The sequence below is a fragment of the Lemur catta genome, chromosome Y (assembly GCF_020740605.2).
Source record: "Lemur catta isolate mLemCat1 chromosome Y, mLemCat1.pri, whole genome shotgun sequence".
Classification (NCBI taxonomy): Eukaryota; Metazoa; Chordata; class Mammalia; order Primates; family Lemuridae; genus Lemur; species Lemur catta.
In genome coordinates, this window is record NC_059156.1 from 4,954,884 (window position 1) to 4,981,698 (window position 26,815).

General features: G+C 33.1%; 1 protein-coding gene across 3 annotated transcripts in view; it reads right to left on the reverse strand.

Moving 5' to 3' along the window:
* The window catches only part of LOC123629100 (probable ubiquitin carboxyl-terminal hydrolase FAF-X), a 166,632-nt gene that overhangs the window by 81,847 nt on the left and 57,970 nt on the right, over positions 1-26,815 (reverse strand). For all 3 annotated transcript variants that reach the window (XR_006731901.1, XM_045539062.1, XM_045539064.1), the window contains 10 exons: positions 23,337-23,543; positions 20,699-20,835; positions 18,951-19,084; positions 11,291-11,378; positions 8,544-8,886; positions 7,205-7,300; positions 6,496-6,707; positions 5,103-5,343; positions 4,635-4,784; positions 3,382-3,502 (listed from right to left, as the gene is read on the reverse strand). Coding sequence is in view for 2 of the 3 variants with exons in the window: in XM_045539062.1 (XP_045395018.1) it covers positions 3,382-3,502; positions 4,635-4,784; positions 5,103-5,343; positions 6,496-6,707; positions 7,205-7,300; positions 8,544-8,886; positions 11,291-11,378; positions 18,951-19,084; positions 20,699-20,835; positions 23,337-23,543 (1,729 nt within the window). In the remaining variant the exon portion in view is untranslated. The remainder of the gene's footprint in view (positions 1-3,381; positions 3,503-4,634; positions 4,785-5,102; positions 5,344-6,495; positions 6,708-7,204; positions 7,301-8,543; positions 8,887-11,290; positions 11,379-18,950; positions 19,085-20,698; positions 20,836-23,336; positions 23,544-26,815) is intronic.

Sequence of the window (26,815 nt, forward strand, 5' to 3'; positions counted from 1 at the left end):
AAGTCTTTAAATTATACTTGACTGCAGTAACTGAAAAAACGTGTCCAGAGAAAACAAACTATTTAAGACTATTTATTAGTTTTTTTGGAAGAACAACTGCTTCAAGAGCTGACAACGCTGGGAATAACACAAGAGGTCAATTAAAAAACAGGGCACTGGCAATAGTACAACACTGTGAATGTAATTAATGCCATCTAATTTTATATCACAAATGGCTACAATACAGCAAATTTTTACTATAATAAAAAACAAAAAGGCGGCAAATGATTTCCAGTGATTTCCCTTGGTCTGTGATGAACTGGTAGGTATCACTGATGCTATTTGTGTTGAATCAATATCATATTTCAAGTAACTGAATAATTGGCCTCTGTAAACAGCCTGACTGAAACACATTCACACAAGAATATTTTCAAAGAAATTGAGGAAACACTAACTCAGTCCTGAATGGAATCTGCTAAAATATGTTACAACAGATGGTAGTAATGGTATGTGTGAAGCAGAAAATTAGGTGGAGAAACCTACAAAACTTGTGAAAGGTGTTTATATCCTTGTTCTCTTCAATGTATTATTATTCATCAGCGGATACTTTGTGTAAAATATTTGGACTGACCATGTGTTATTGAACCAATAGTGCCAATAGTGCCTGAAACTTCAGTTTCAGGAATTTGTGTTGTAAATAGAATCTGGAGATCCTGACTTGCCCTACCACACAGTAGTTCAATGGCTTAGCAGTGGTAAAGTTTTACTGTGACTTTTTAAGCTCTGAGAATGAAATTTTTTTAAAGTAGCAGTTCTCAACAAATGTCATCAAATTCTGGATAATTCTGGAATTTAGGTTTTGCTGCAGACTTTATAATACTTTATAAATTCAACCTGTAATCACAAGGCAAATCAGTGCTGATATGAGAAACATACCGCAGTAAGTCATTTACATGACATCTAAAGGTGTTTCATTCACAGGTAATGTCAAGTTTTATGTACTTCCCATTGCTGTCAAAAATTAAAACAAGGAGATATCAATTTCTACACAATTTATGGAAACATTTATTTTCCACACTCAAACTATAGTGTCCACAGCATTTTTGAAGGCTTTATTTAATTAAGTGTAAAGAAAATCTCTCTAATTCAAAATAATTTAAGTGTCCAACTGAGGAGCTTTCATCTAAATTCAGCCTAATATACAAAGTCATTAATTTAAAATATGATAATAACATGGAAAAATTCAATTACTGAGAGAAGAATCTAAGAGAACAGAATTAACAAATGAATGTTTATAACCAATTTGATAATAGGGAACAAACTTTAAACTTTGAACCCCAATTAAGCAAACTTTCCCACATCAAGAATACCATTATGCCTCATTAACAGTGCTACAAAAATATTGTACTCTATCATTTTAATAGTTTGAATTGTGCTAGTAAAAAATCTGTGGAAACTTATTTTTCCTCACTATTAAGTAATTACATAATATCCTAACTTTTGCCTCTTAAGCCACAAAGCCTACAATATTTATTATTTGTTCCTTTATAGAAAAAGAGAAAGTTTTCTAATAACTGATATATAAAGAAAATCGCTGGAGTAATTGGTGAAGCATGAACAGAGATGAAACTTGAATAGGTTCAGTTGATTTGATGATAGAACTATATCTGTTACTTTTCTGTAATAATTTTCAGATATTTATATATTATTATATAGGAGAATGTCCTATTTGAAGATAACACACAGCGATTTAGGGATGCAAGGATATCAAACCAACAAATTACTCTCATATTAATTTAATGAAGCAAAAGTTCTTTGTATTGTACTGCTGTATTTTGTTATTTTACACTTACCTCAACTACAATAATACATGCAAGATGTACTGATCATGAGGTTTAAGAGAATACAGATATCCTATTATAACAGAAATAATTTTTAATAAAATAAAATTTTTAATAAAATAAAAACAGAACCTTTTGAAGCAGTAACAAAAAAAATCTTGAAACTGTTATAATAATAAAGCTACAAAAAGTCAACTAAAGAATTAGATTAACAAAATCTCCCAGAGAAACTAGAAGAGAAGTAAAACAGTAAGAAAATATAATTAAGAATATAGTTACAGTAAGAAAATATACTAACAGTAAGAAAATTTAATCTTCCAACTGACAAGGTCTGTAGAGTACCGAGGATATAAATAAAACCAAACCAAACCACCACCTATGGCACCCCATTGTGAGGTTTTAGAATTCAAGGGTTTAAAAAAAGAAGCTCCAAAGAGAAAGTTAACTTACAAAGGGTTTCAGTTTTCCCAGCAATCCACTCTGCCACGGAACCACATATTTTCAACCTTCAACTCTATTTTCAAACTATGCCAAGTAAAAACACCAAAAACCAAACTACAACAAAAAATAAACTGTTACAAGTGAAAGAGTTTAGGCATATTCAGATAAACAATGCCTTTTAAAAAAGACTTATTTTCCATCTACCCCCATATAGGAAGGTGTGCCTCAGCAAAATGAACAGTGACTCAAGAAAGTTTCAAGACCAAGAAGCAAGAGAAGATCCACCACAAGAAAAGTGGTATAAAGCTCAGAATGATAGCTGTATTAAAGAGGACAACCAAACGGGAGCAGGAAGAGGAAATACAAGAAAACAGAACACATCTGACCATGTGAAAAATTGTTTTAAGAAGTTACCAAAAGGAATGTGAGAAGATTTAGTAAGAAACCCCATAGAAAACCTAGCAAATCAAATGGCACTATTAAAATCTGGTATAATCAAGTGTGACTAACCTAAGAGATTACAATACCTTCATATTATCTTAAATGTGAATAATGAATATAGATTTAAGCAAAAATTGTGAGATGATAAGAAAGCAAGGATGTGGGAGTGTGTATGAAACATATTTTCAAAAGTCAATATATATCTAAACTTGACACACAAAAAACCCAGTATAAGCCTATTGCTTAGAGACAAAACAGTACATGCAGTAATTAAAGCTAAACATTGAAAGGAGTTTTTCTTTGAAATACAAATAGAACATTAGGATGGGTGATGCAGGGAACTATTTGAAATACAAATAGAACATTAGGATGGGTGATGCAGGGAACTGTTGTTCTTCACTGTGAGCCTTTGAAGACCTCTGACTTTCTGAAATGTGCATAGTATTAGTTCACTAAAATATTTTATGAATATTACATGCTCCTAAATGGTTTTTCCTATCTATGAAAAAATTTTCATCAGCTGTGCTATGCAAGACACATGATCAATATCACAGACTATTCAATAAAGTATGTCACATTTGAGAACACAGTTTGTTAATATTTCTTTTTTTGCTCATCATGTACTTATCAGTATTCTTTCTCTGGATTAGAGGATGGGTTGAATGGTCAATTTTCTTACCTGGTGGCATAAGTTTCATGAGTACTCTTGCTCCATCTCTAAGAGATGGCATATTCAGTTTGCTACCCAAGTCTGCCACTTGCCAAAGGAAAGAAATATATCTGGGATGTAGTGACATTATCTAGAATATAGAATGCACAAAATATTTTCCTGTAAATTATGCCAGTAAAGTTTTAATTGATCACAATTAATCTTCACTATACCTAAAATAAGTTTTCTACTGGTCAATTACATCTTTGCATATATCATGTATATTCTCCAAAATCATTTGCCTTCCAAATGATCATTTTCCCTTTCATAAATACACTGATTCTTCATGATGCAAATTTAAAATACCATTTATGGCTGGGTGCGGTGGGTCACGCCTGTAATCCTAGCACTCTGGGAGGCTGAGGCGGGAGGATTGCTCAAGGTCAGGAGTTTGAGACCAGCCTAAGCAAGAGCGAGACCCCATCGCCACTAAAAAATAGAAAGAAATTAACCGGACAACTAAAAATATATAGAAAAAGTTAGCTGGCCATGGTGGTGCATGCCTGTAGTCCCAGCTACTCAGGAGGCTGAGGCAGGAAGATCGCTTGAGCCCAAGAGTTTGAGGTTGCTGTGAGCTAGGCTGATACCACAGCACTATAGCCCAGGTGACAGAGTGAGAGTCTGTCTCAAAAAAAAAAAAAAAAACAAAAACATACATTTATTATGCTTTCTGAGCCATTTTGAGTAACTTCTTTGCAATATTCTTTCTAAGTGTTTTGAAAACTGTAGTTTCACTTAATACTCAGATGCTTTTTATACAGAAGGCACCCCAACCCCTCAGGAATTAAATTCCAATTTAACCCCATTGTTGCAGAAACCCAAATCCCTTTGACATTGAAGTGGCGGGTATAACTGCAGGCGTAACAAGTCTTAAGACGGTGAGGGAAATGTAGGATTTGTTGTTCTTTAGATATATTATGAAGAATCTGAGAAAGTGCATTCTATTTTTCTTTCAAAACAGTTCTGAAGGAAAGACCAATAATACAATAGTATCTTCCAGAGTTATATATTTAATAGTATAATTAAATTATAAAAGATTGATTCTATCTAGATAATTTTATTGTACATGTCAAAAATTAAGGAATTTACTCAGAAGTTAACTATATGGCTATATGCCATTTTACCTCATCCATAAAACTGTACACTCCTCAGAAAAAGAACCATCCTACACATTTTTTCATATTCCCAAAGAGTAAAATGTTTTGCATACAGTAGTTACTCACCACCCCAGGCAAACAACTTTCGACTTCTGGATTGGGACCATCACTGTAGTGATTACAATGGTTTCCAGGAGACCCAGTTGAGGAATCAGAAGAGCTATCAAGACTTGAAGGCATATTGGTATTTATTTGTGTAAGTTTGGCTGTAATTAGCTGAAAATGATAGCATATTTAGTAGCAAAGACAAGGTAAAATTCTTCCACAAAACATAGAAACTAGATAGATCAAAAGGCTAACACACATCTTATGCTTTAGTTTTAGAAATATACTTAAAAAGTACTGTGCAACATAATCACTTAGTTTATTTTCCCCACTATAACTTCTGTGACACCTACCTTTCTTGGGGTTATAATTCAAATACCAACACAGAAGCTTATGCATTATAATTAGATGCTCAATAAATATTTATTGCATAATAAAATGTAGCCTCAATAAATTTGGGGGGAATATTTGAAAACTATATGTACTTACTGATTTATCTTTTAAGTTTAATTGTCCAATTAGCTGTCTGTCATCTTCAGAATCTATTAGCTCACCACCCACAAAAAGTTCAATTTTTGTATGGGCTATATTGGCTTTAATATGGTTGAGAATACATCGTCGCACTGAACCAACTGTATCATTTGTATGAGACCATATGTCCAAGTCATCAACCTGTCTGCCCTGATTTGGAAACCGAACTATAAGAGAGAGGTGTTTGCCACGGAATGCTCTGAAAGAAAAATTAAAATTAAAAAGAATGGGAAAAAAAAGCACACAATCAGATTCAGCAGACTGCCAAGAAAATAAACCTGGGAATTTATTATTTTCTTATTAGGTAAGAAGATGACAGTTAAACTTATTTTGCTTTCAGGATTTTAAGAACAACATTATACTTCTTTTAAACTATAAATATTATGATTTTGGAAATGCAACAATCACATTCCATTGCTGTTAATCTTGTCTCCATGGCTGCAAAACAAAAGGTTTCTACTTATGATCAATTATGACAACACAGACATGAGTTATTTATTAGTTCAGTTATTTCGAAGCTACAATAGTTTAATTCAATTTTAATTTTGGAATTTTCCAATGTGGAAGATGAGTTTCAGCTTGAAATATCAAAAAAGTGCTGCAAAATGCATGTTTCTACCAAAGAACTCCTAAAATATCAAAATTCACCCAAAAATATTTATCTTGGTATAATCTTGGTATATTTTCTTCTCACAGGTAAAATAGAAAATAAAAAATAATATTCAAGAAGCAATTTTACATTTTTCTGTTAAAAAGCAATCAAACTTTAAAAAAAACCGATGGTGCTTACTCCATTAACTTTTCCCAAAACTGGAAATGCCATTTAAATTGTTATTAAATAATATAGCTATTTACTTATACTTTGTGATTATGTGATTACAACTTATATCACATACTATAGAATTTGCATGACAAGATTATATTAAAATGTGATTATTAAATTATCTAACTATAGTAATTAGTCTTTAAATTTAAAGTAATTTCAGCAAAGAGCATTTTAAAATGTCCTTAGCATATCGGCTGAATAGGTAATTCAATTTTTTTAAATGACAGCAAAATAAAACACAACAACTACAAAATACCAGTGCCGTGCTTAGTGGGTGGTAACCATTTGGAAAAACAAAAGAAAAATTGTAGTTAATCAACAAGAATGTGGTACCAAAATAAAAACACACCGCATTACAAAGTGTCTACTTTTAAAAAAATTATCTGTAAGTTACAAAGAATGTTTTAAAAGGAGAGGACATCAGAATCCAATTATGAAATTGTGCCTCATTTTCCTTTTAGCTTATATTATCTTCATAAAACTGCTAAAAATATGCAAATTAACTATAGAAATCAACTCACAAACCTTGACATTGGTAGAATCATTCTTTCCTCATGATAATCATTATCACATTCATTTATGTATTCCTTTAAAACAGTTAATACTCGAACCATTCGAATGGCTTCCTGTCTTGCACAATTAATACTGTCTTTGTCACCATCCAAAACACACAATGTATCATACGAGGCTTTCAAACGATCAAAACAAGATTGAATGAAGTCTTCATGGATAATCATCTATAAATAATGGGCCATATAAGGACACTTAAGTTGCCTACAAATTCAAAAAATTAAATATAATCTCAATCCAATAAAAAGCAATATAATTTCAACTTAAAAGCAACTATCAACCACAATCATATTTAACCAGTAACAAAACACCAGTTTCCTAAAACGAAGTTGATGATAAAAAAGGAAGCGATTTATAAAGCAATTAAAAAAAAATGAATACCTGGACTAAGTGTCAAACAAGTCAAAAATTTTAACATACAATAATAATTACATTCAAAATAATTCTGTTCACCAAAGGATAATTATCAAAGCAACATTTCTTTAGTTAGCATTGTAAGGGAAAATCTGGATTTAATATTAAACTTAAATATTATTGACAAGAGTTAAAATACTCCCAAGTTAAAAAATTAATTTCCAGTTAACTCTAATTTTGAAAAACACATTATGCACAAGATTGCTTTCACTTAATTTTAGTGGAGGTTTTTATTCATTTCAGTCCTCACCTGACTGACCTTTAACCTTGGGCCAAGGTTTGTATATATCTCTTTAAGAAGATCTATAGCTGTGCTGGCAATGTCGTCATTACTCTGAATCACAACCTAGTTCAAAAAAATATCATATTAATACCCTTCAAAATATATTTTAATTTGGCACTTAAATTTAAGTCATATCCTCAAATTACTATTAATATAGTCTTCAATAATTTAAACTGATTTTGATTCTTAAATAATATAAAATTAAGTAAACTAAAAACCTAAAGAAAGAGTAAAACAATATTAATACAAATATTCTGAGTAATCTGCTAGAATGAAAAGGACACAAAATATTTTGGTCAACACTATTCAACTCTGCAATTTGGTGGCTAAGCTTGAGGTTGTCAAACAGTAATTCAAAAGTTTTAAAAACTACATGAAATGCTCTTTAACATAAAGACTTGTCCGGCAACCTCCAGCAATTTATGTACAGCTTTACCAATTATCTAAAAAATACTGGTTTTCAAACTATGTTTAGAAGTCTTGACCTTTAATGGTGTCTCAGGAATAACCTGCTAAGATGTTTGAAGAGGGAAGAGAAAGAAGTAACGGGAAACTGAGTAAAGAAAACCAAGCTTGCCTTTCTCACTTTAACTAGCTTTGTATCATTTTTTAAAAAATTTATAGGGATTACTGCTGCTTGAAACTTTTTGAAAACCACTGATTTTAATGGAAGGCCATAACAAACATCTTAGTCAAACTAAAATTTGTCCATAAAAATAAATTAACTAAATAAATGAATCCAAAAATCCAAACATAACAGGTTAGCTTTTAAAGATGGCAACAAGATACATTTATACAATTAAAGTGGAAAATGTAGCTTTACAATAAAGTAACATTTACTTTCCAGCTATTTAAATACATCACAAAGTAAATGTCAATACATGTATTAATCCATAATCATTTCCTAATAATACTTTCTTCAGTCCGTCATTCATTTTGGTATTAAATGTATAATGAAATTCAAAGTCTATTTTATATAAAAACAGGAGAAATAATAACTTTCATGGAGAAAGGGGAGGATGAAAGATTGGTAGATAGACAATGGTTAGTGTACTTCTATATATGAGAAAAGGATGGCAGATTCTAAGTAAATAAGGGTGATGGAAGAAAACCCTAATAACAAATAAAAGTAACATAACAAGAAGCTAACAATGAATTATTACCCTTGTACCCCTAGATTTCTAGGACAAGCATCAAAACTGGGTAAATACATAGAATTCTCAGACAAAATTAATGGTTCGTTCTTTATTTTAAAAACCACTTGAGGTACAATGTTTGCAAACGAAAGTTCCTATTTCTTACTTACCCTCCAAAGGTAGTCTAATCCTATTAATTCCAAATCATCCATCATATAGGCTCTTCTTTTTGCTATTAGTTTCCCTTCTCGACAATTGACAGCTTTGAAGAATCTTTCAAAACATTTCATTCCATTTTCAGTTAACAGGGAAGGATCAAGCTGAAGCACATTACTCTCAAAGAAGTCCTTATTGATATCAGGATCTAAGTCTGGCTCATCCCCCATTAATTTGGAATACCACTTAAAGCAGGCTTCACGATCACAAAGATACACAGAATTTTCTGCTAAGCACTTCCATATTTGTTTTGCCTGAGGAGCACAGAGCCATAGCTGGCCATCCTTCAATAAAAATCTTGGAAAAACATAAATTATTAATTACTATCTATGTAATTTTATCCTCAAAAACAAGTTGTTTCCATATGCATGCAATAACACATTTTCATAATTACAGATCAAAGAGTATCAATTCAAGAGTATCAGTTCACTCAAACAGATTTATTTCTTAACCACATATCTGGCATTAAAAATATACCACATTATTACTTCATTTATTTAACAAGCATATATTAGGCAACTACAAAATGCCGCAGCTTTGCTAGGTGATGTCACTTAAATAGTAAGACTTCCTCCCTGCTTTCCAGAAGTTCAGTCTCTGAAACCAGATACTGATTTAGCTCCGTGCTAAATAATACCCTTGAAAAATAAGGTATTACACTGAATGACTTTCAGAGATAACTGAAGGTTTTTCATGAATTAAAGCTCTTTAAAATTTTTAACATTTCTGAAAATACTGTACTCAGTACATAGTCCTGTTAAAATTATCTACACATAATTTAAACTTTTTCTGTGTCAGTAATCATTAGCATGCTTATCATATTCAGTGATGTCATCGTAGGCTTTTTAGTTGTTTGAATAACTACTATTAGTCCACTGCAATAAAATAATAATGAAGGTGATGATTCTGTTTCAAGCAGTTTCTTCACCCAGATCTAATTTCTTGTAGCATCCTTCCAACCCATGCTGTCTGCTATTTCTATGAATCACAATGAAAGAATAAAGAAACTAATTTTATTGTGAATAATAATTCTGCATTTTGTTCAAATGACACTGGCTCATCTCCAGTGGATTATGGCATTTTTATTTAGTATCACTAGGTTTCTTCTTTTGGATTTTAATTCTTAAGTCTCTAATATCTCCATAAAGCACAGACTAAAAGGACCTTCTAGTTTAAATCTGCCTATGCTCTTCCACCCGAATTTATGAGTGATATGAGATCCAGCATGATGAAATGCAGTAGTTTGCAAAATAAAGCTTCAATATAAAACAAAAAAAAAAAACCAGTGGTGTCATGGAAAGAGCAGACCTAGATAGGTAGTTAGTCTTTATTATGTATCAGCTATGTGATTTCAAAAACCTTATTCTCCCCAAAATGAAATCTCAAATAGAGTAACACCTGCCTTATAAGGTTGTCATGATGAGCAATTCAAGCAATTAGCACAAGGCCAAACATACATATAGCAGACATTAACTTAGTTACTTCTCCTTTCAATGAATTGCAATGCTAGATATTTTCAGAATATGAACTGTGGGAGGTCTTATTCTAAACTTAATTAATAGATTGGATAAATGCTAATTTATTTTTTGGTTCCAATATACCTAAGGGACACAATACACACTCATTAGTAACAATGGCTCACTTTGGAGGCAAGATCCTTTTTACCAGGTGGTTTTTTAAAAAGGCACTTTAAGTTAAGTTCAGAAAACTTTGTATTAAAATTTTTCTTAAGTTGAAATCATACAAATAGTTGTATCTGTAAAGATCAGATCAAATCTGGCAGACCATAAATTTCTTATAGTTGTGAATGAATGATAGAAAATGGACTACATGTCAAAATAAATATTTCCCCAGAACTAGTACCCAGTTCAGTAATAAATATACCCTAAAGAGAAAAATTCCCCAAATCCATACAAAGGGAAATAATGAATGTAGTGAATTTTATGAAACATTGATGGCTTGTGCAATCAATTTTCCTTAGCATATTTCTGATTCAAATTATTTTTTTCTTGCTATGGCATGGTAATTACATTTCTAAGAAATATGTTGTTACTCAAGCTATATATACCTATACAAATACATATCATTAAACAATAAACATTACTGAGCAGATTCAGCTTACACCATCCTTGCCCCATCTGAAGTAACATTATTATATCTAGTTTCAGATTGCTTTTGTTGGTCTTTCTCCATTCGTGGAGACTGACCCACTCCTCTCTGAAACATTAAAAATAAATAAATGAAAATTATTTAAAAATGGGGTTGCTTTTGTCAGCCATTGGTAGAATACAGAGCATCAAGGTGCACCAACAATCCTGTTTCATTAAGTATCCATGACAGCATTAAAAAAAATGTGGTTCCCCCAGCTAATTGCTTTTGTGTGCTACAGTTAAAAGTATTAAAATGTTAAGACTGAACACATTTATTTCTAACATAAGTAAATAGAAACTCCATTATAAAACGAAAGAGTATTTTTTTTTCAAAATTCCAAAATAGCTAAAGTTTAACCAACAATTTAAACATAATTAATAAGGACCACATAGGAAAATGTTATTGAACTTTCACGATGTTTGTGTGGGAAAACATTCAGTATCAGAGTGGAATGGCCACCTAACAAAGATTTGGCCATACAGAATATTAACACTGCATTCCTTTTCTGTGCTTTAAAGAGACCAGCAATAACCAATTGTTTAAAACAAACCTAAGGAAGTTAAGCCGTTCTTGGACTTCTTGAACATGACTGTATCTACTTCCAAGCCTCACAGTTTGTGGGTCATAGTCTTCATGACCTGCAAATTAACCAGAGTTATGCATTAAATATAGGTATATCCAAAGCACTGCTAACTTTTGCAAAAAGAAATTAATAAGTCAATAATCATTTTCATCTATAGGAAACCTGTGATAGTGGTATTAACATATATCCTATTTTCCCCATAACAATGAGCACTCGCTTTTTATAGTCAAAAGAAAAAGATAACTACAATGTTATCAATATAATTATTTAGCATAACTACCCTTTCATTCTTCACATACATTGAAGCAATTTTTTAAGTATAGCCTATAATTTTTTTCCCTTCATTTTTCTTCTGCTATTCTAAAATTGATCATGTAGCAAAACCATTTTAGCACTAAAAACACTATTACTTTCTTCATTAATAGGAAAATTAAGGTAACAGAAGATGATGTTGTAGTTTATAAATCTGTCACACCATTGTATCAATCACAAGGCTACGAACGAATAGAACAGATTACTCAAAGAGCTACCTTCCCATTATGATTAAGAACACATATGTTGGTAACTAGGCCTAGCCTAGGTTGGAAATCTTTATTTTTATTTCAGCATATTATGGGGGTACAAAAGTTTAGGTTATGTATATTGCCCATGCCCCCCCTCATCCTGAGTAAGAGCTTCAAGCGTGTCCATTCCGCAGAATGTGCACATCGCACTCATTATATAGGTATACACCTATCCCCTCCCAACCACATCGGCCCGACACTCAATTGGTGTTATTCCCAAATGTGTACTTAGGTGATGATCAGGGAAACCAATCTGCTGGTGAGTACATGTGGTGCTTATTTTTCCATTCTTGAGATACTTTACTTAGTAGAATGGGTTCCAACTGTATCCAGGAGAACTTAAGAGATTCCATATCACTGTTATTTCTTATAGCTGAGTAATACTCCATGGTATACATACACCATATTTTAGTAATCCACTCATGTACTGATGGGGACTTGGGTTGTTTCCACATCTTTGCGATTGTGAATTGTGCTGCTATAAAAGTTCGGGTGCAGATGTCTTTTTTATAGAATGTCTTTTGTTCTTTTGGGTAGATGCCCAGTAATGGGATTGCTGGATCAAATGGTAGGTCTACTTCAATCTGTTAAAGGTATCTCCATGTTGCTTTCCACGGGGGTTGCACTAGTTTACAGTCCCACCAGCCGTGTATGAGTGTTCCTATCTCTCCGCATCCACATCAACATGTATTGCTATGGGACTTTTTGATAAAGGCCAGTCTCACTGGAGATAAGCGATATCTCACTGTGGTTTTGATTTGCATTTCCCTGATGATTAGAGATGTTGAGCATTTTTTTCATATGTTTGTTGGCCATTCTTCTGTCTTCTTTTGAAAAATTTCTATTCATGTCCTTTGCTCACTTTTTGATATGGTCGTTTGATATTTTCTTGCTGATTTTCCTGAGTTCTAAATAGATTCTATTTATCAGCCCTTTATTGGATGTGTGGCACGTGAAAATTTTTTCCTATTCTGTAGGTTGTCTGTTTGCTCTCGTGACTGTTTCTTTGGCGATGCAGAAGTCTTTTAATTTAATCAGGTCCCATTTATTTTTGGTGTTGCTGTGATTGCCTTTGGGGTCTTCTTCATAAATTCTTTTCCTAGGCCAATGCCTATAAGAGTTTTTCTCACATTACCTTCTAGAATTCTAACAGTTTCACATCTAAGGTTTAAGTCTATTATCCACTGTGATTTGATATTTGTGAGAGGTGAAAGGTGTGGGTCTTGTTTCAGTCTTCCACATGTGGCATCATTTATTGAATAAGGAATCTCTTCCCCAGTGTATATTTTTGTCTGCTTTGTCAAAGACTAGATGGCTGTATGAGGATAGTTTTATACCTGGGGAAATCTTTATTTTTAAAATATAAAATTACGATGTACTTTCATTTACTTTATGAATACCATAGACTGGGAGAAAAAGTCACAGTGTCTTTCAGTGAAAAAAAAGCAAAAGGATAACTCCAAAACACCTAAAAATACAGGGAATAGAGGTTTTTGTGTGTGTAAGAGATCCAAAAGATAGAACTCCACTGAAATATGCACATGCTTCAACACAAAACCCTTGTGTTAAAAAAACAAAACAAAACACCTAAGGTTGTTTATCCCATTCCCAAGCAAAAGAAAACTCACAGAAGTATTAAAAAGACTCCGGTAAAATCTGATACCTGAAACTGACCAAACTGGGAGTTAAAACAGAACAATGGAAATAAATATCCATGACAAGTGCTATCAGGAACCAAAGAGCTTCATTCCAAAGTTTTACAGCAAAGTTATGGAAGAATAAAAAATTATACAATTCCCTTCCAAAAAAAGATTCTGATGTTTCTCAGTTAAACATTTCTGGAACCTCATGTTATGTTCATTTGGTGCCTAAATATTCCAATAGTGTGGGCTCCTTTTGGAATTGATAAAAAGCACTCAAATCTTCAAAATGGCAAGATTTTTTTTTTCCGGAAAACTTAAATTGTAAGTAAAATCTTAACTTGCAAAAAAGATGGAATAGAATGTTTAAAACATTTGGTAATGTATCTGGATTTGGTATTTGGTGAAGAAAGGAACCGAACATATTATGACTCATTGTTTTCTACTTCTATATAAATTAGCACCTGACCACTAGTCACAAAAACTGATTGCTTACTTGCATGAAAGTCTCAACTGCACCAAACGTCAGGCCATCAGGAGGTTTTCCTTAAAAATTTGAGACTGTATGATTTTTGTCTGCAGACAAGAGGGAAGGTTTTGCTTTGCCATCCAGATCTGGAGTAGTGGCACAATCATAGCTCGATGCACTCCAGCCTGAGCTCAATGCATTGTCATGTTGAACTGCCAGCCTCAAGTGATCCTCCTGCCTCAGCCTCCCAAGTAGCTAGGACCATAGGCACATAGCATCATGCACACCTAATTTTTAAAATTTTTTGTAGATAGGGTCTCACTATGTTGCTCATGTTGATTGTAAACCTTCATGGGTCTACTGAAACATAAATTTTTGTACAAAAAATACTCTATACTGGAAAACTTTTTTGAGATTTATGTTTTAAAAAAACAGATAAACTGCGTAGCCTAGAAATATTTTTAGAAGTAAGGACAAGTTCAGGATGTCATGAATACATAAAATATATGTGTCACAGCAAGCTCTCGTATTGTATTCACTTAAAATACTGTGTAACATTAGTTATATCACCGTGAACAGTTAGTTTTTCTGTCAAAATTGGGATCTTAGTAAAAAGTGATGTCTCCCAGTTCTCACATATTTTCATCATGAATAATGCAATACTGTAAACCTTGAGTAACACCTGGGGACCCATATGAAGTGCCACCAGTGATGCTGGAAGCGTTCTCAAGAAGTGGAGAAAAGTCATGGCATTACAAGAAAATGGTGAATTGCTTGATATGTACTATAGATGGAGATCTGCAGCTGCAGTTGACTGCCATTTCAAGACAAATGAATCCAGCATAAGGACCAATGTGAAGGAAAGTCTGTGAAGCCACTGCTGAAGCTATGCCAGCAAGTGTGAAACTTTGCATTTTTTGTGAAATGCCTATTTATCTTGTATTGAAAATATAGCAGTTATGTTCAGGATTGCTATCGAAAGACTCTATTACTATACTTACAGACTCCAATATGATCTAAAAAACCAAAGTCATAATGTGACAACTTAAAAGCAAAAGAAGGGTAAAGGATCTAAAAGCAGGAGAACTTAATGCCAAAAAAAAAATAGTTTGATAAGTTTACAAAGAGGTTTGGCTTAAAAATGTGAAGATAACAGGAGAAGTAGCTTTTGCCAACTGAGAGGCAGCAGATTATTATTTAGAGGGTATTAAAAAATCATTGAGGAGAAAGGGTATCTGCTTGAACAGATTGGCCACTGAGGGTTAAGTCCTGTGTCTTTTTGACCTGTTAATATGATTATCTAAAACTTTTTTACTCTGGCACAGTAAGATGTTCAAGATTCATTCTTTCCTTTCCTTTCCCATGTCTATGTCTTCAAAGAGACACAAATTTCATAAATTAATCACTTTAGTTCAAAATTGTTTTAAATCAGAAGAACCAACATAGATTTAACAATACTTCATGACAAACATGTGACAATGAGAGCTAGTGAGTGAACCAAGTCCAGCATATGCATAATTCTTGAATGACATATATGAAGAGATCTTTTATATTTTTATTTTTGGTGGCAACTGGTTCCAAAATGAGTCAACTGTCAAAATGAAAGCAAAAGTAATGAGAAGAGCTAGAAAATGGCAATTACTAGAAAACTTAAGTTTTATAAATAGCAGTGTGCTCTGTAATTAGTGTTATGAATTTTATCCAAAAACCACAAAAGACACATAATACTTTCATTATGTGTAAATCAGTAAAGACTGTCCTTCCAATGAATTAAATAAAGTGATTAATAGTTTACTTATGTGCATTAAAAAAGGTTTTCTGAAAATGTTGATTCAGTACTGATGCATAAATTCCCTTAGTAGGAGAAAACAGAATTCATTTTTACAATAAGTAAAACTTGGAAAGAATTTTAATAAGTCTGCTGTGTAAGATAACATGAAATTAGCTGAACATGCCATGCCACTGAGGAAATGTTTTTCCAAAAATAATACAACTAGTGATGATGAAATAACACTGATGAAATGATTATCAGAATATAAAAAAATTAGTAAACTATGAGAAGCTCATATCTTGTTGCATATTACATAGCATGCCTGAAGAGATAATATGTTTACCATTATAGTTACAATCACCATAGTTTATGCTGGTGTTAGCTCTATACAACAGAAATTTAGTGTTGAAAGTTTTAGTAGAAAATTAATTTTGTTTCTATATTTAAGAGCCAACTGAATAGCATTAGTTAGAAATGTAAAATATTATGGTCATAGAAAACATAATCAATGAATTCAGGGGAACATATAGACATATAATAATTACAGAAAAAATTAAAGTGCTTGCTATGTTCTGGCAACATTCTGGCAAGTATTAACTGTTCTAGGAATTATTAATTCATTTATATAGTAGGTATGTACCACCATTATTATTTTACCAGTTTTGTAAATCTTAATCATGGAAGGTTTAAGTAACTTGCAAGTCACTCAATTATTAAGTGTTGGTTGGAGCTAGACTTTAAATCTAGGCAGCTTAACTATAAAGCCTTCATTTACATTTATTTTGTAAAGTAATAACATAATGTGGACATTCTTGTGATCATAAGATATGAGTCAGAAATGTGAGTAGAATTTAGTAAGATGAAATAGAGGATATAGTGAGGCTGAAATGCACACACCTGCCTTTTCTCAATAGTCTTGGCAATTAGGTCTTCAACTACTGACAAATGACATTAAAGTTACAGATAAAATCACAGAAAAATGAAGTAAATAAGAATCATCACTGGCATTTAATATGTAGCTGGCTCCCTTTTTGGGAAAGGTCTTTACTGGCAACTGAGAGAGCTCTTTATCTTGAAAACGCTTGGAGGTCACAAAGAGAACAACATAAGCAAAGTTTGTGTTTCTCTCACTAGGTCTGGCTGCTCTTGGTAAGGAAAATAAGCAGTAAGATTATATGCCTACACTGCCTAAACTTGTTCTACTACTCTGCTTAGAAGCAACCTTCAGAGATTGGCAGGATTGAAATGGGTAGAGCACCTAATGTTTACATTGCTTTTCACCTTACAATGAGGGTAAAAAGAGGGGTGAAATGTGAGAGAAACAGGAAGTCAGTGCAATTATTAGATGTATCTGAAAACTTGCTTATCTTCTCTATCCTGTTTATGTAACTTTTACATTGGGAAGTATCAAGCAAAAACTTGAAGATTATTGCAAACTCAACTATACCAAGAGTCTACTGTTCTTGAAATAACTAGTTATATAAATATCCACATTTCACCAATAAGTGAATTCTAGAGATTCTAATGTAGCATATCAATTAAGCAGTATTTCCAGTTGAACATTATGTTCAATGCTGCCTTCAACAGTAGAAAATAAGTGTTTTTTTGTTTGTTTGTTTGCTTTTTTTTTTGAGACAGAGTCTTGATCTGTTGCCCGGGCTAGAGTGCCGTGGCGTCAGCCTAGCTCACAGCAACCTCAAACTCCTGGGCTCATGCAATCCTCCTGCTTCAGCCTCCCGAGTAGCTGGGACTATAGGTATGCGCCACCATGCCCGGCTAATTTTTCTATATATATTTTTAGCTGTCCATATAATTTCTTTCTATTTTTAGTAGAGACGGGGTCTCGCTCTTGCTCAGGCTGGTCTCGAACTCCTGAGCTCAGACAATCCGCCCGTCTCGGCCTCCCAGAGTGCTAGGATTACAGGCGTGAGCCACTGTGCCCAGCCGAAAATAAGTGTTTTATTCTCTATAATCATGTGTCTAAAGCTGGGCCTACAAGGTGGTTGATTTGGAAAGCAGGTATAATTATGAAACATCTGTTTATGGGGGGAGTAGGTGGAAGGTATGATTTACAAAGATTACTTTGTGCTCCAGCACACACAAACTCTGATAAAACCATCAAAAGACAAGTAACTTCGGAATTGATCTTTAAAACAACCAGAGACACATTTACATATGACAATTGCTAAAAAGTTGACTGCTGAAAGTACAGGAAACCATATGTAAAAATATTTCATATTCTGAGAACCAATGAGAACATTTAATGATCACTAATTTAGTAAATTTCTAGTAAGTTCTTAAAACAATGGAAAACATTAATTCAGGGTTATAAAAAATATATGTAAAAACAGAATTGGGCTAAGTACAGGTAAATTATTAGTCAAGTTTTCTTGAGGCAGTTAAAAATAGGAACAGAAAGAAAGTAAAGGCATAAAATGAATTGAGCACATACTCAAGAGAATAATAATCAACTACAGGTCCAAGAATCAGAACGCTCAGTTATGGAAGGAAAAATAATCAACAAGAAGGATGAACAGGGAGACAAGCATTTAATGAAGAGTCTTGGAAAGGTGGCATATAATTTAGGTTGCATGAAATTCAGGATGCCAAGTAGAGATCAAAAAGTGCATTGCGCACCGTCTGGGGAATGGTCACACTTCAATGTTCTGACTCGGGGGAATGGGGGATGGGGGGAGGGGATGGGAGTATAACTACATGATGAGTGCAATGCGCCCTGTCTGGGGAATGGACACACATGAAGTTCTGACTCAGGGGGATGGGTGGGACATGGGCAGTGTATGTGGCCTGAACTTGTACCCCCATGATGACAAGCTGAAATAAAAATAAAAAAATAAAAAATAAAAATTTGTAAGTGTAAACTATTTATAAAACCAATTCACTTCTATTTGTTGCCCACTTAAAAATAAATGTTGTATCTATTAGGTACAATGAATACTATTTGAATGATGGGCATACTAAAAGCTCCAATGTAAGCCTTATTAAAAGGTATTCATGTAACAAAAACACTTGTACCCTCTTACTATTTTGAAATTAAAAAAATAAAAATTAAAAAAACAGGTAAGTAGTGTTATTTCTGAGGTAATTAACCTTAGGGTAAAACAAAACATCATGGAAGTCCATACATTGATTCCCCATAGTTAATTTTAGCTTATCTTACACATACCTCCAGCATATAATCGGATGTTATTCATATAAATTGCAAGGTTTTCTGCTACCAAAGTAACTAAGGCGTGATTGTGTTGAAGTTGGTTGATTAAATCATGGCGGTAGAATACGTGGGGACTTCGCTGAGTTTGACTGAAAAGAAAGAACTTTAATAGTATATTATTAGGCAAATGAAAACTGCTCCAATTTAGAGTTTACAGAAACTAAATTGGAGCTACTACTTTAAAATTTTAAAATTAAATGTGGCCAGTATCCTCCCTTTAATAATAAAATATCAAGCAATGCAAAGAAAATAACCCATACCCCATAACAAAATTATCTATTTCAATATTCTTATATTACAAGAAAACTACCCCAGTATTCTCCAACTTACTAATATCAAAGCACACGTGTTACATGACCAAGAATATTAGCCATCAACACATTGGGGAACACTGAGTTCCCAGACAGTTTTGTTCATGGTATATAAAGACACCTAGTTCCCTTTTCCTTCTTGTTTTGTCCTTTTCAACGAAAACAATAAATTCCTTATAATCATAATTCTATACATAATGAAGTCACTTGCCTTGGAACAATCTACATACTACAGTATCTGTCTGCAAACAGTAAATGGATGTGTCTGATAAAAGACAAAAGGCACGTACAGTGACTCAAGCATAACCAAAATATGTCCTTCACAAATACACATTATATTATTTTCCCCAGGGTTTATTCACATAAAATTCTCCAATTTCATGCAATTTTTCTAGGAACAGAAAAATATAGTCTAAATTCAACTTGAAAAATCAAAACATAATTGGCATTTTAAACTTCTATTTAAACAAGAATTCTGTTTTAGGGCATAATCATAGCAATCTAGAGTTGTAAACGATCTTGGCAATCATGTGACTGCCTCATGCACAAGAAAAAATATTTCTAGAAGTTTAGATAACTTCTCTAAGATTAAATCTAGTTAGATAAACCTAGGGTTCACTACCAGGAATCTTAACTGTGTTGTGAATATTCTTGTGATTAACATTATTTCTCCCAGTCATTTTTCCTTTCATGTCATTAGTTTTAAATATATTATTAATATAAGAAAATTAAAAAAAATGTTCCACTAACCACAATTTAGCATGTCAGATCTAACACTTAAAATTAACCATTTAAGAAATATCTAGCTAAAATAAAAGTTAACAAAAAAAAAGAAAAAAACCTATAAACAAAGTCTCTTCATCTTTTTTAATTTAAATTGCTTTGAGGCCAGCTCAGGCCTAGCACTCTGGAAGGCTAAGGTGGGAGGATCACTTGAAGTCAGGAGTTTGAGGGGAATCTCAACTATAAATAGAAAGATTAGCCCGACAACTAAAGATACAGAAAAAAAAAATTAGCTGGGCACAGTGGCACATGCCTGTAGTCCCAGCTACTTGGGACGCTGAGGCAGGAGGATCACTTGAGCCCAGGAGTTTGAGGTTGCTGTGAGCTAGGCTGACGCCATGGGACTCTAGCCCAGGCAAAAGAGTTAGACTCTGTCTCCAAAATAAATACATAAAATAAATTGCTTTGAGTTCTTATCTTATCACTTAAACCATCTACCTCATAGAATATAAGGAAGTTGAACATCATCAAAGATCTTTACTTTGTTCTAAACTAACCCTTCTCTAAACTGTTTTTCCATTCCAGTTTTCTTTCTTCAAAATGTGCTTTTACTGATAGTGCTATTTTCAGCATAATACATAAATAAAAATAAGAAATTCTCTACCTTACCTCAAATTCTGAGGTGCTTCGCCAAACAAACTACAAATTTCTCTTATTTGTTTTAGTGCAGGAATTACCCATTTGTCATTTGTGCGAAGTTCTTCTATAAAGCGATCTATCCACTGGATCTTTTGTGTATCTCGATCCTTACACACACATATAAAAAAAGTTTCTGTTGTAAATGGACCAATATTCAATATAATTTTATCTTTAAATTATTTTGGAGATTGCGAAACAGAAATGCTTTTAACCTCAGCATCACAAAAATTATGATGTAGTTGTAAAACAGTTTAATCAAACAAAATGCTTTAACTACATTCTTATTTTGAAATTATCACTAAAACTACAAAATGCAAAGCACTATTATACACTCAATGTTCCATGATTCAGATATACCTGCACCAAGATAATATAGGTACATTTACAGAAGGCATGATTGTTAAACCTTTGCCAGAATATGTGTATTGCATTTCATTCAATTTTGTAAAGTTATATTATAAAATCCAGTAAAAAGACAAAATCCCAAATATTACTAAATACTATATACTATATATATTGGGTTTGGCTAACACATTTTTCCAATCAGAGCAAGGAACAAATTTATATGTCATCAAGAAAATAATTGTACAATAATTCTGCAATTCAATAACAATCATCAAAATAAAACAAATCAATATACATAAAAAGTTACAGAAAACAGGTCCAAATATTCACCTAAAATGATTAAGAATATTTTAAGAATAACATTCTTATTCAAGTTTATTGCTTTTACAGTTGCTTTGATCTTAAACCATAGTAACTACTGGTCAGAAAATCAAGTCTGAGTATCTCGCAAATTTTTAGTTAGAATGATTCTATTTCTATGTAAACAGAAACACAAAAGGTAATCCTTTATATTTGTTTAATGCCCAACGTAAGAGGCTTATCTTTTAAGCACATGCACATTTGAAGTCATTTTAATGGCTGTACATATTACACTACAGAGAGTATTCACGAAAGTAGACTGTTTCACTGTGTAAACAATAAAGATTGTTTTTGTCTCCACATATTGTATTGTTTATACATCATTTCTTAAGAAAAATTTCTAGATGTGTAATGACTGTTGAATTTTGTGCATAAAAATATTCGTACATAAATATTAAAGTTGCAGTGGCTCTTATAAAAAGCACTTTGGGTGGGAGGGCAGTAAGAATGACAGACTTACTAGTCTTTTGTATCATCAAATAAAAATTAAGTTGAAAAAGGGAAAATCCTTTTACTAAATTTAGTTTAACTAGTATCTATTAATATAGCAATATACAACACAGTGTGTCAAACAGTTAAATGAATAACTTAATAAATGCTAGATGACCATTTATAGCACCTATACTGTTTTGATTGTCTACACTTGTCTATTTATTAAAATATCATTTAAACTCAAGACCCTCACAACCATTTCAGACGCTAAATAAACATATTAACAGTAGAATTACATATTTACGATAAAACTGTCATTTGCTCAGAAAAACCAATAGAGGGCTTTTCTTTCACTACTTCTGAAGCTCCAAATTCGATATTGCAGACTCAATGTTTTACTGACTACTGGGGTTGGAAAAAACTCCTGTTTTTACCTACTTGTAGAGACCAGCTGCTATGATAAATTTATATTTTCTTCAAAACTAAAAAAAAAAGAAAAAAGAAAAAAAAAACCCACCAATTTCACACGGACGGCTAAGACTTAGTCCACAGACTATGAATGACTTATTTTCATTTTTTTAAGTATTCTAGGTTTAAGAATATTGTCCTCTGAATTTATTTATCTAATTATAAGTATGTGTGTGCTTCTGACAATCCTTTTTGATGGAGACAGTCAGTTCAGCAAATCCTTTCAGAAGTATGGCTTCTGAAATTACATGGTTCACAATAACTGAATAACAACTGAATACTTGGTTCATTGATATGGTTTTTTAAAACCCAAGAGCATCATCTTGACCTAGCTTAACCAGATTAAATTCTAGTCCAAGGTAAAGCAGAATGCCTGCCCTCTAGACACTGAACACTTCTGCCTTGTCCTATTTAATTTTTTTAAAAAAGAGGACACATCATTATTAGTAAATTCCTAAACTAAGCTATTATAAGAGTTGCAAACCACTGCTAATAAAAATCCAGGAAAAGGTCCAAAATTATAGGTAAAATTAGTATACAAATGAGTATATAAAAATCAGTACACATAAACAGCACAAGTTAAATGCTAGGAAGCTGTTTTAATTTGCTTACAGAGAAGCCACTATTTAAATTCTATTCATTTTATTCACTGATTAGCAAATAAAATCTAACTACCCTTACACCTCCAAAGTCATTATTAGCTTTAATTCTTCATGATCTAATTTAGTGTCACATATTTGGCTATTATATTACTGGTAAATTGTTCTTCCTATAAAAATCTTTCTTTCAAGATGTGAAAATTCTTTGTAGATAATACATAAAATCTTGCTGAAAAACACTGGATAGAGGAGATGAAGTCAGGCTTATATGATGAAGTAAGAGAATTTCTTAAGATTACTTTAAAACAAAAATGATGGAATAAACAGAAACTATCCTCTAACTAAGCCATACTAATTGTGAAGAAAAAAGTCAGGAAAAAGTGAGCAAAGAAACACTCCCCTACCTGAGTACAACTATAATCTAGTATTTTTATGTGGGCACTGAGAGCTAGATCCACGATGTCTACAGGGACATCATCACTATGGGCCAGATTCCAAAGAAGGTTCAACACTTTGTGAGCCATCACACCATCTTTATCATCTTCTGCAAGACGACGTATCAGCTCAAGTAGCTTTTCACGTTGCTTTTTACTTGCATTTGTCCAGCTTGCCTAGAAAAACATATTTAAATGAGGTAAATGCCACATAGTTTACGTATTTGTTTGTATTATTAAGTCATAACTGCTTTATGTCTCTAAACTATATTCAATTCATCTGAATCTCTCATACATACACATCCAACACACACAGCTCCCACCCTCCAAGAGCATAAGTAAACTAAATTACCCAAGTATCACTGGAGAAAAACAAACGTTAATAGTATTCATGGAACACACCAATTTAAATTTCAAGGGAAAAAACTCTATTTACAATGTAAACTTTGTTACTTTTGAGACTTTAAAATTATGTACATAATTTAAAAATGGTAAAGAATACATGACTCAAGATGACATTTGTTATAAATGAAGACAGCAGATCATAAGATGTGTATTAAATGTTTCTGAAACAAAACAATGCAGAGAAAAATGGCTTGTGAGTTAGCTTACCTAAAAAGAAAAAAAGATTTGTGATAAATTTTAAGTTATTGACCAAGAAAATAAAATAACAATCTATAACTTACAAAGGAAATGTTGTAAAAATGCTATATTTAGGAGATAAAATGCTAAATTTAAAAAAATCAAAATCATTCTGTTTTTGAGAAGATATATTTTTCATTTTTCCTCCAAGTACAACCAAAGCTCCTAGACATTATATAAAAAACAAACAGTAGATTCTTAAAAGTGTAGAAAAGAAAGCAGACCCTGAAAAGTAAACATTGGAGACCCCCTAGAGAATTCCAAATGCAAGGAACAAATATGTGGTGAGTCCCATGAATTTTCTTTTATCTCATACATTCTGAACTTGAAGCTAAAGAATCCAGCAACTTACAAACATTAGTGGATATAGACAAGAAACCTCCCAAAGGCCACTTGAATGTACAATTTAGCATGACAGGAAAGTTTCGGAAAATAAATTACCTACTCTAAGCAAAAACTACAGAAAAAAACTATGACTCAATCCACAACAGTATCACAGAAAGTTGAGTAGAGACCCTAAACACTTCACAAGGCATCCCAAAACCTGTGGCAGGATATAAGACAAAGCCAAAGAGCTGGGATTTCTAATTCCAGCCAACAGTAACTTTCATCCAACCCTGCCTGATCCCTGCTTGAGTGGTGTGCTACAGAAGGCCTAAAAGAGAATCAGAACTTTCACCATTGCCCAGCAGAAATAACGGTACCCTGAACCTTGCAGAAGTGTGAGCAAAATGTGGACTCTGAACTCCTTGCCCATATAGCAGCAATAAGGAGTGAAGGTCATGATGGCTGATGCCTATAATCACAGCACTCTGGGAGGTTGAGGTGGGAGGACTGCTTGAGGCCAGAAGTTTTGAAACCAGCATGGGCAACACAACAAGACTCCCTCTCTACCAAAATTTTAAAGAAATTAGCCAGGCATGGTGGTATGCACTTGTAGTCCTAACTACTCAGTAGGTTAGAAGGATCACTTAAGCCCAGGATGAGGTTACAGTGAGCTGTGACTGCATCACTGCACTCCAGCCTGGGTAGCAAAGTATGACCATGTCTCTGAAAAATAAAAGGAAATAAAACTAAGCTAAACAAGATATGCAATTACCATCCAACCCAGCATATTCAACTAACCAAGAAAAATACCAAGTCTGGTTGATAAAAAACCCTGCACACCAAGATCCATAGCAGCCAATAAAGAAATAGCCCCAAAATAGCAGTTACGTAAGACGTAGTAAATTAATACCACAGATACTTCTTATCAATAAAGAAGACAAACTTCAAGTTGAATATCCCTAATCTAAAAACCTAAAATCCAAAATGTTCGAAAATCTCAAACTTTTTCAGAGCTGCCATGATGCTCAAAGCAAATGCTCTCTGAAGTTATTTTGCATTTCAGATCAAGGATGCTAAAAAATTCAAACTCTGAAACAATTTTGATTCCAAGCATTTCAGATAAGGGATATTTAACCTGTATAGACACATACATCACCTAGGACAGGGGTGGGGAACCTGAGGCCTTAAGGCCACATGTAGCTTTCAACGTTCTTAACTGCAGCCTTTTGACTGGATTCAAATTTTACAAAACAGATTCTTTGATTTTTATTAACACATTGTTGTTCATCTTTATATTTTTATTTTATTTTTAAAATGAACATACTTAAAATATCAAAGAATAAATTACATTTCAACAAAATAATCCTTCCAGATTGACTGGCACAATTAGAATATTAGTAGCCATAAGGGCTATATTGACGGCTGCTACATTCATGATTTAGTTTTTAATTTCCCCCCCCCTGGCCCAGTGCCACTACCACATGTGGCTAGTTAGCGAGAGTATACGGGGGTCAAGTACACCAGTCTACTATCAGCTTTTGACAGTGGTGCACTGTGTTTCTGTTTGAAGCGGAATTTCAAACAGCTGTCAGCTCTACCGTATTTTTAAATTCTGTCTGCTTCACAGTCCATCATGTCAAAGAAGACCAAGACAATACTGAAGGAAGAAAACAGATCTTTTAATGAGGATTGGGAATTGTAGGATTGGGAATTGTAATATTATCTTGTTTCTGCTAAAGATAAGATGATTTGGATGCTTTGTGATACCGCAGTATCAACATTAAAGAAATTCAATGCTCATCAGTATTTTAACATCTATAAGGGCCACACATATTTTAAATTAGAGGAAGAGGCAGGAAATGTTGTATCGCAGAAATTAAAACATGAAAGGCAAAAGCAAAGACAACTCTTTCAAGCAGCAATAAGACCTGGAAATAATGACACATAAGAAACTTATAAAGTAGCTTACATACTCAGGAAAAAAGGGAAGCCATTCAGTGATGTGGAAACTGTGAAAGAATGCATTGTCTAAGTTGTAGGATGCTTAGACCATGTGTAACATTTCAAAGTACAAACAACTGCCTCTCTCCAGGAGAACCATAACTGATTGGTGGCATGAATTAGCCTTCAACTTAACAGAACAACTTCATGCACTGCTTCAAAATGAAAATATACATTATTCAGATGAAATCAACTGATACTGAAATCTGACTTGGCACAGGTTTTATACTTCATTCAGGTAGGACAGAAGATTTTCTTTGCTACAAAGAGTTAGTGCTTTGGGCCCTCTTGCAGACAGAACACAGGGAACAGATATTTTCAACAACTTACAAGATAAATGTCATGAAGCTGGACTGCATTTGGTAAATTTAGTGAGTGTATGTATAGACAGTGCACCTTCCATGAGAAAACATGAAGGGTTTCTTGTACAGGTAAAAATGTTATTAACAGATTCAGATGCTCTCATTTCTTTTCGTTGT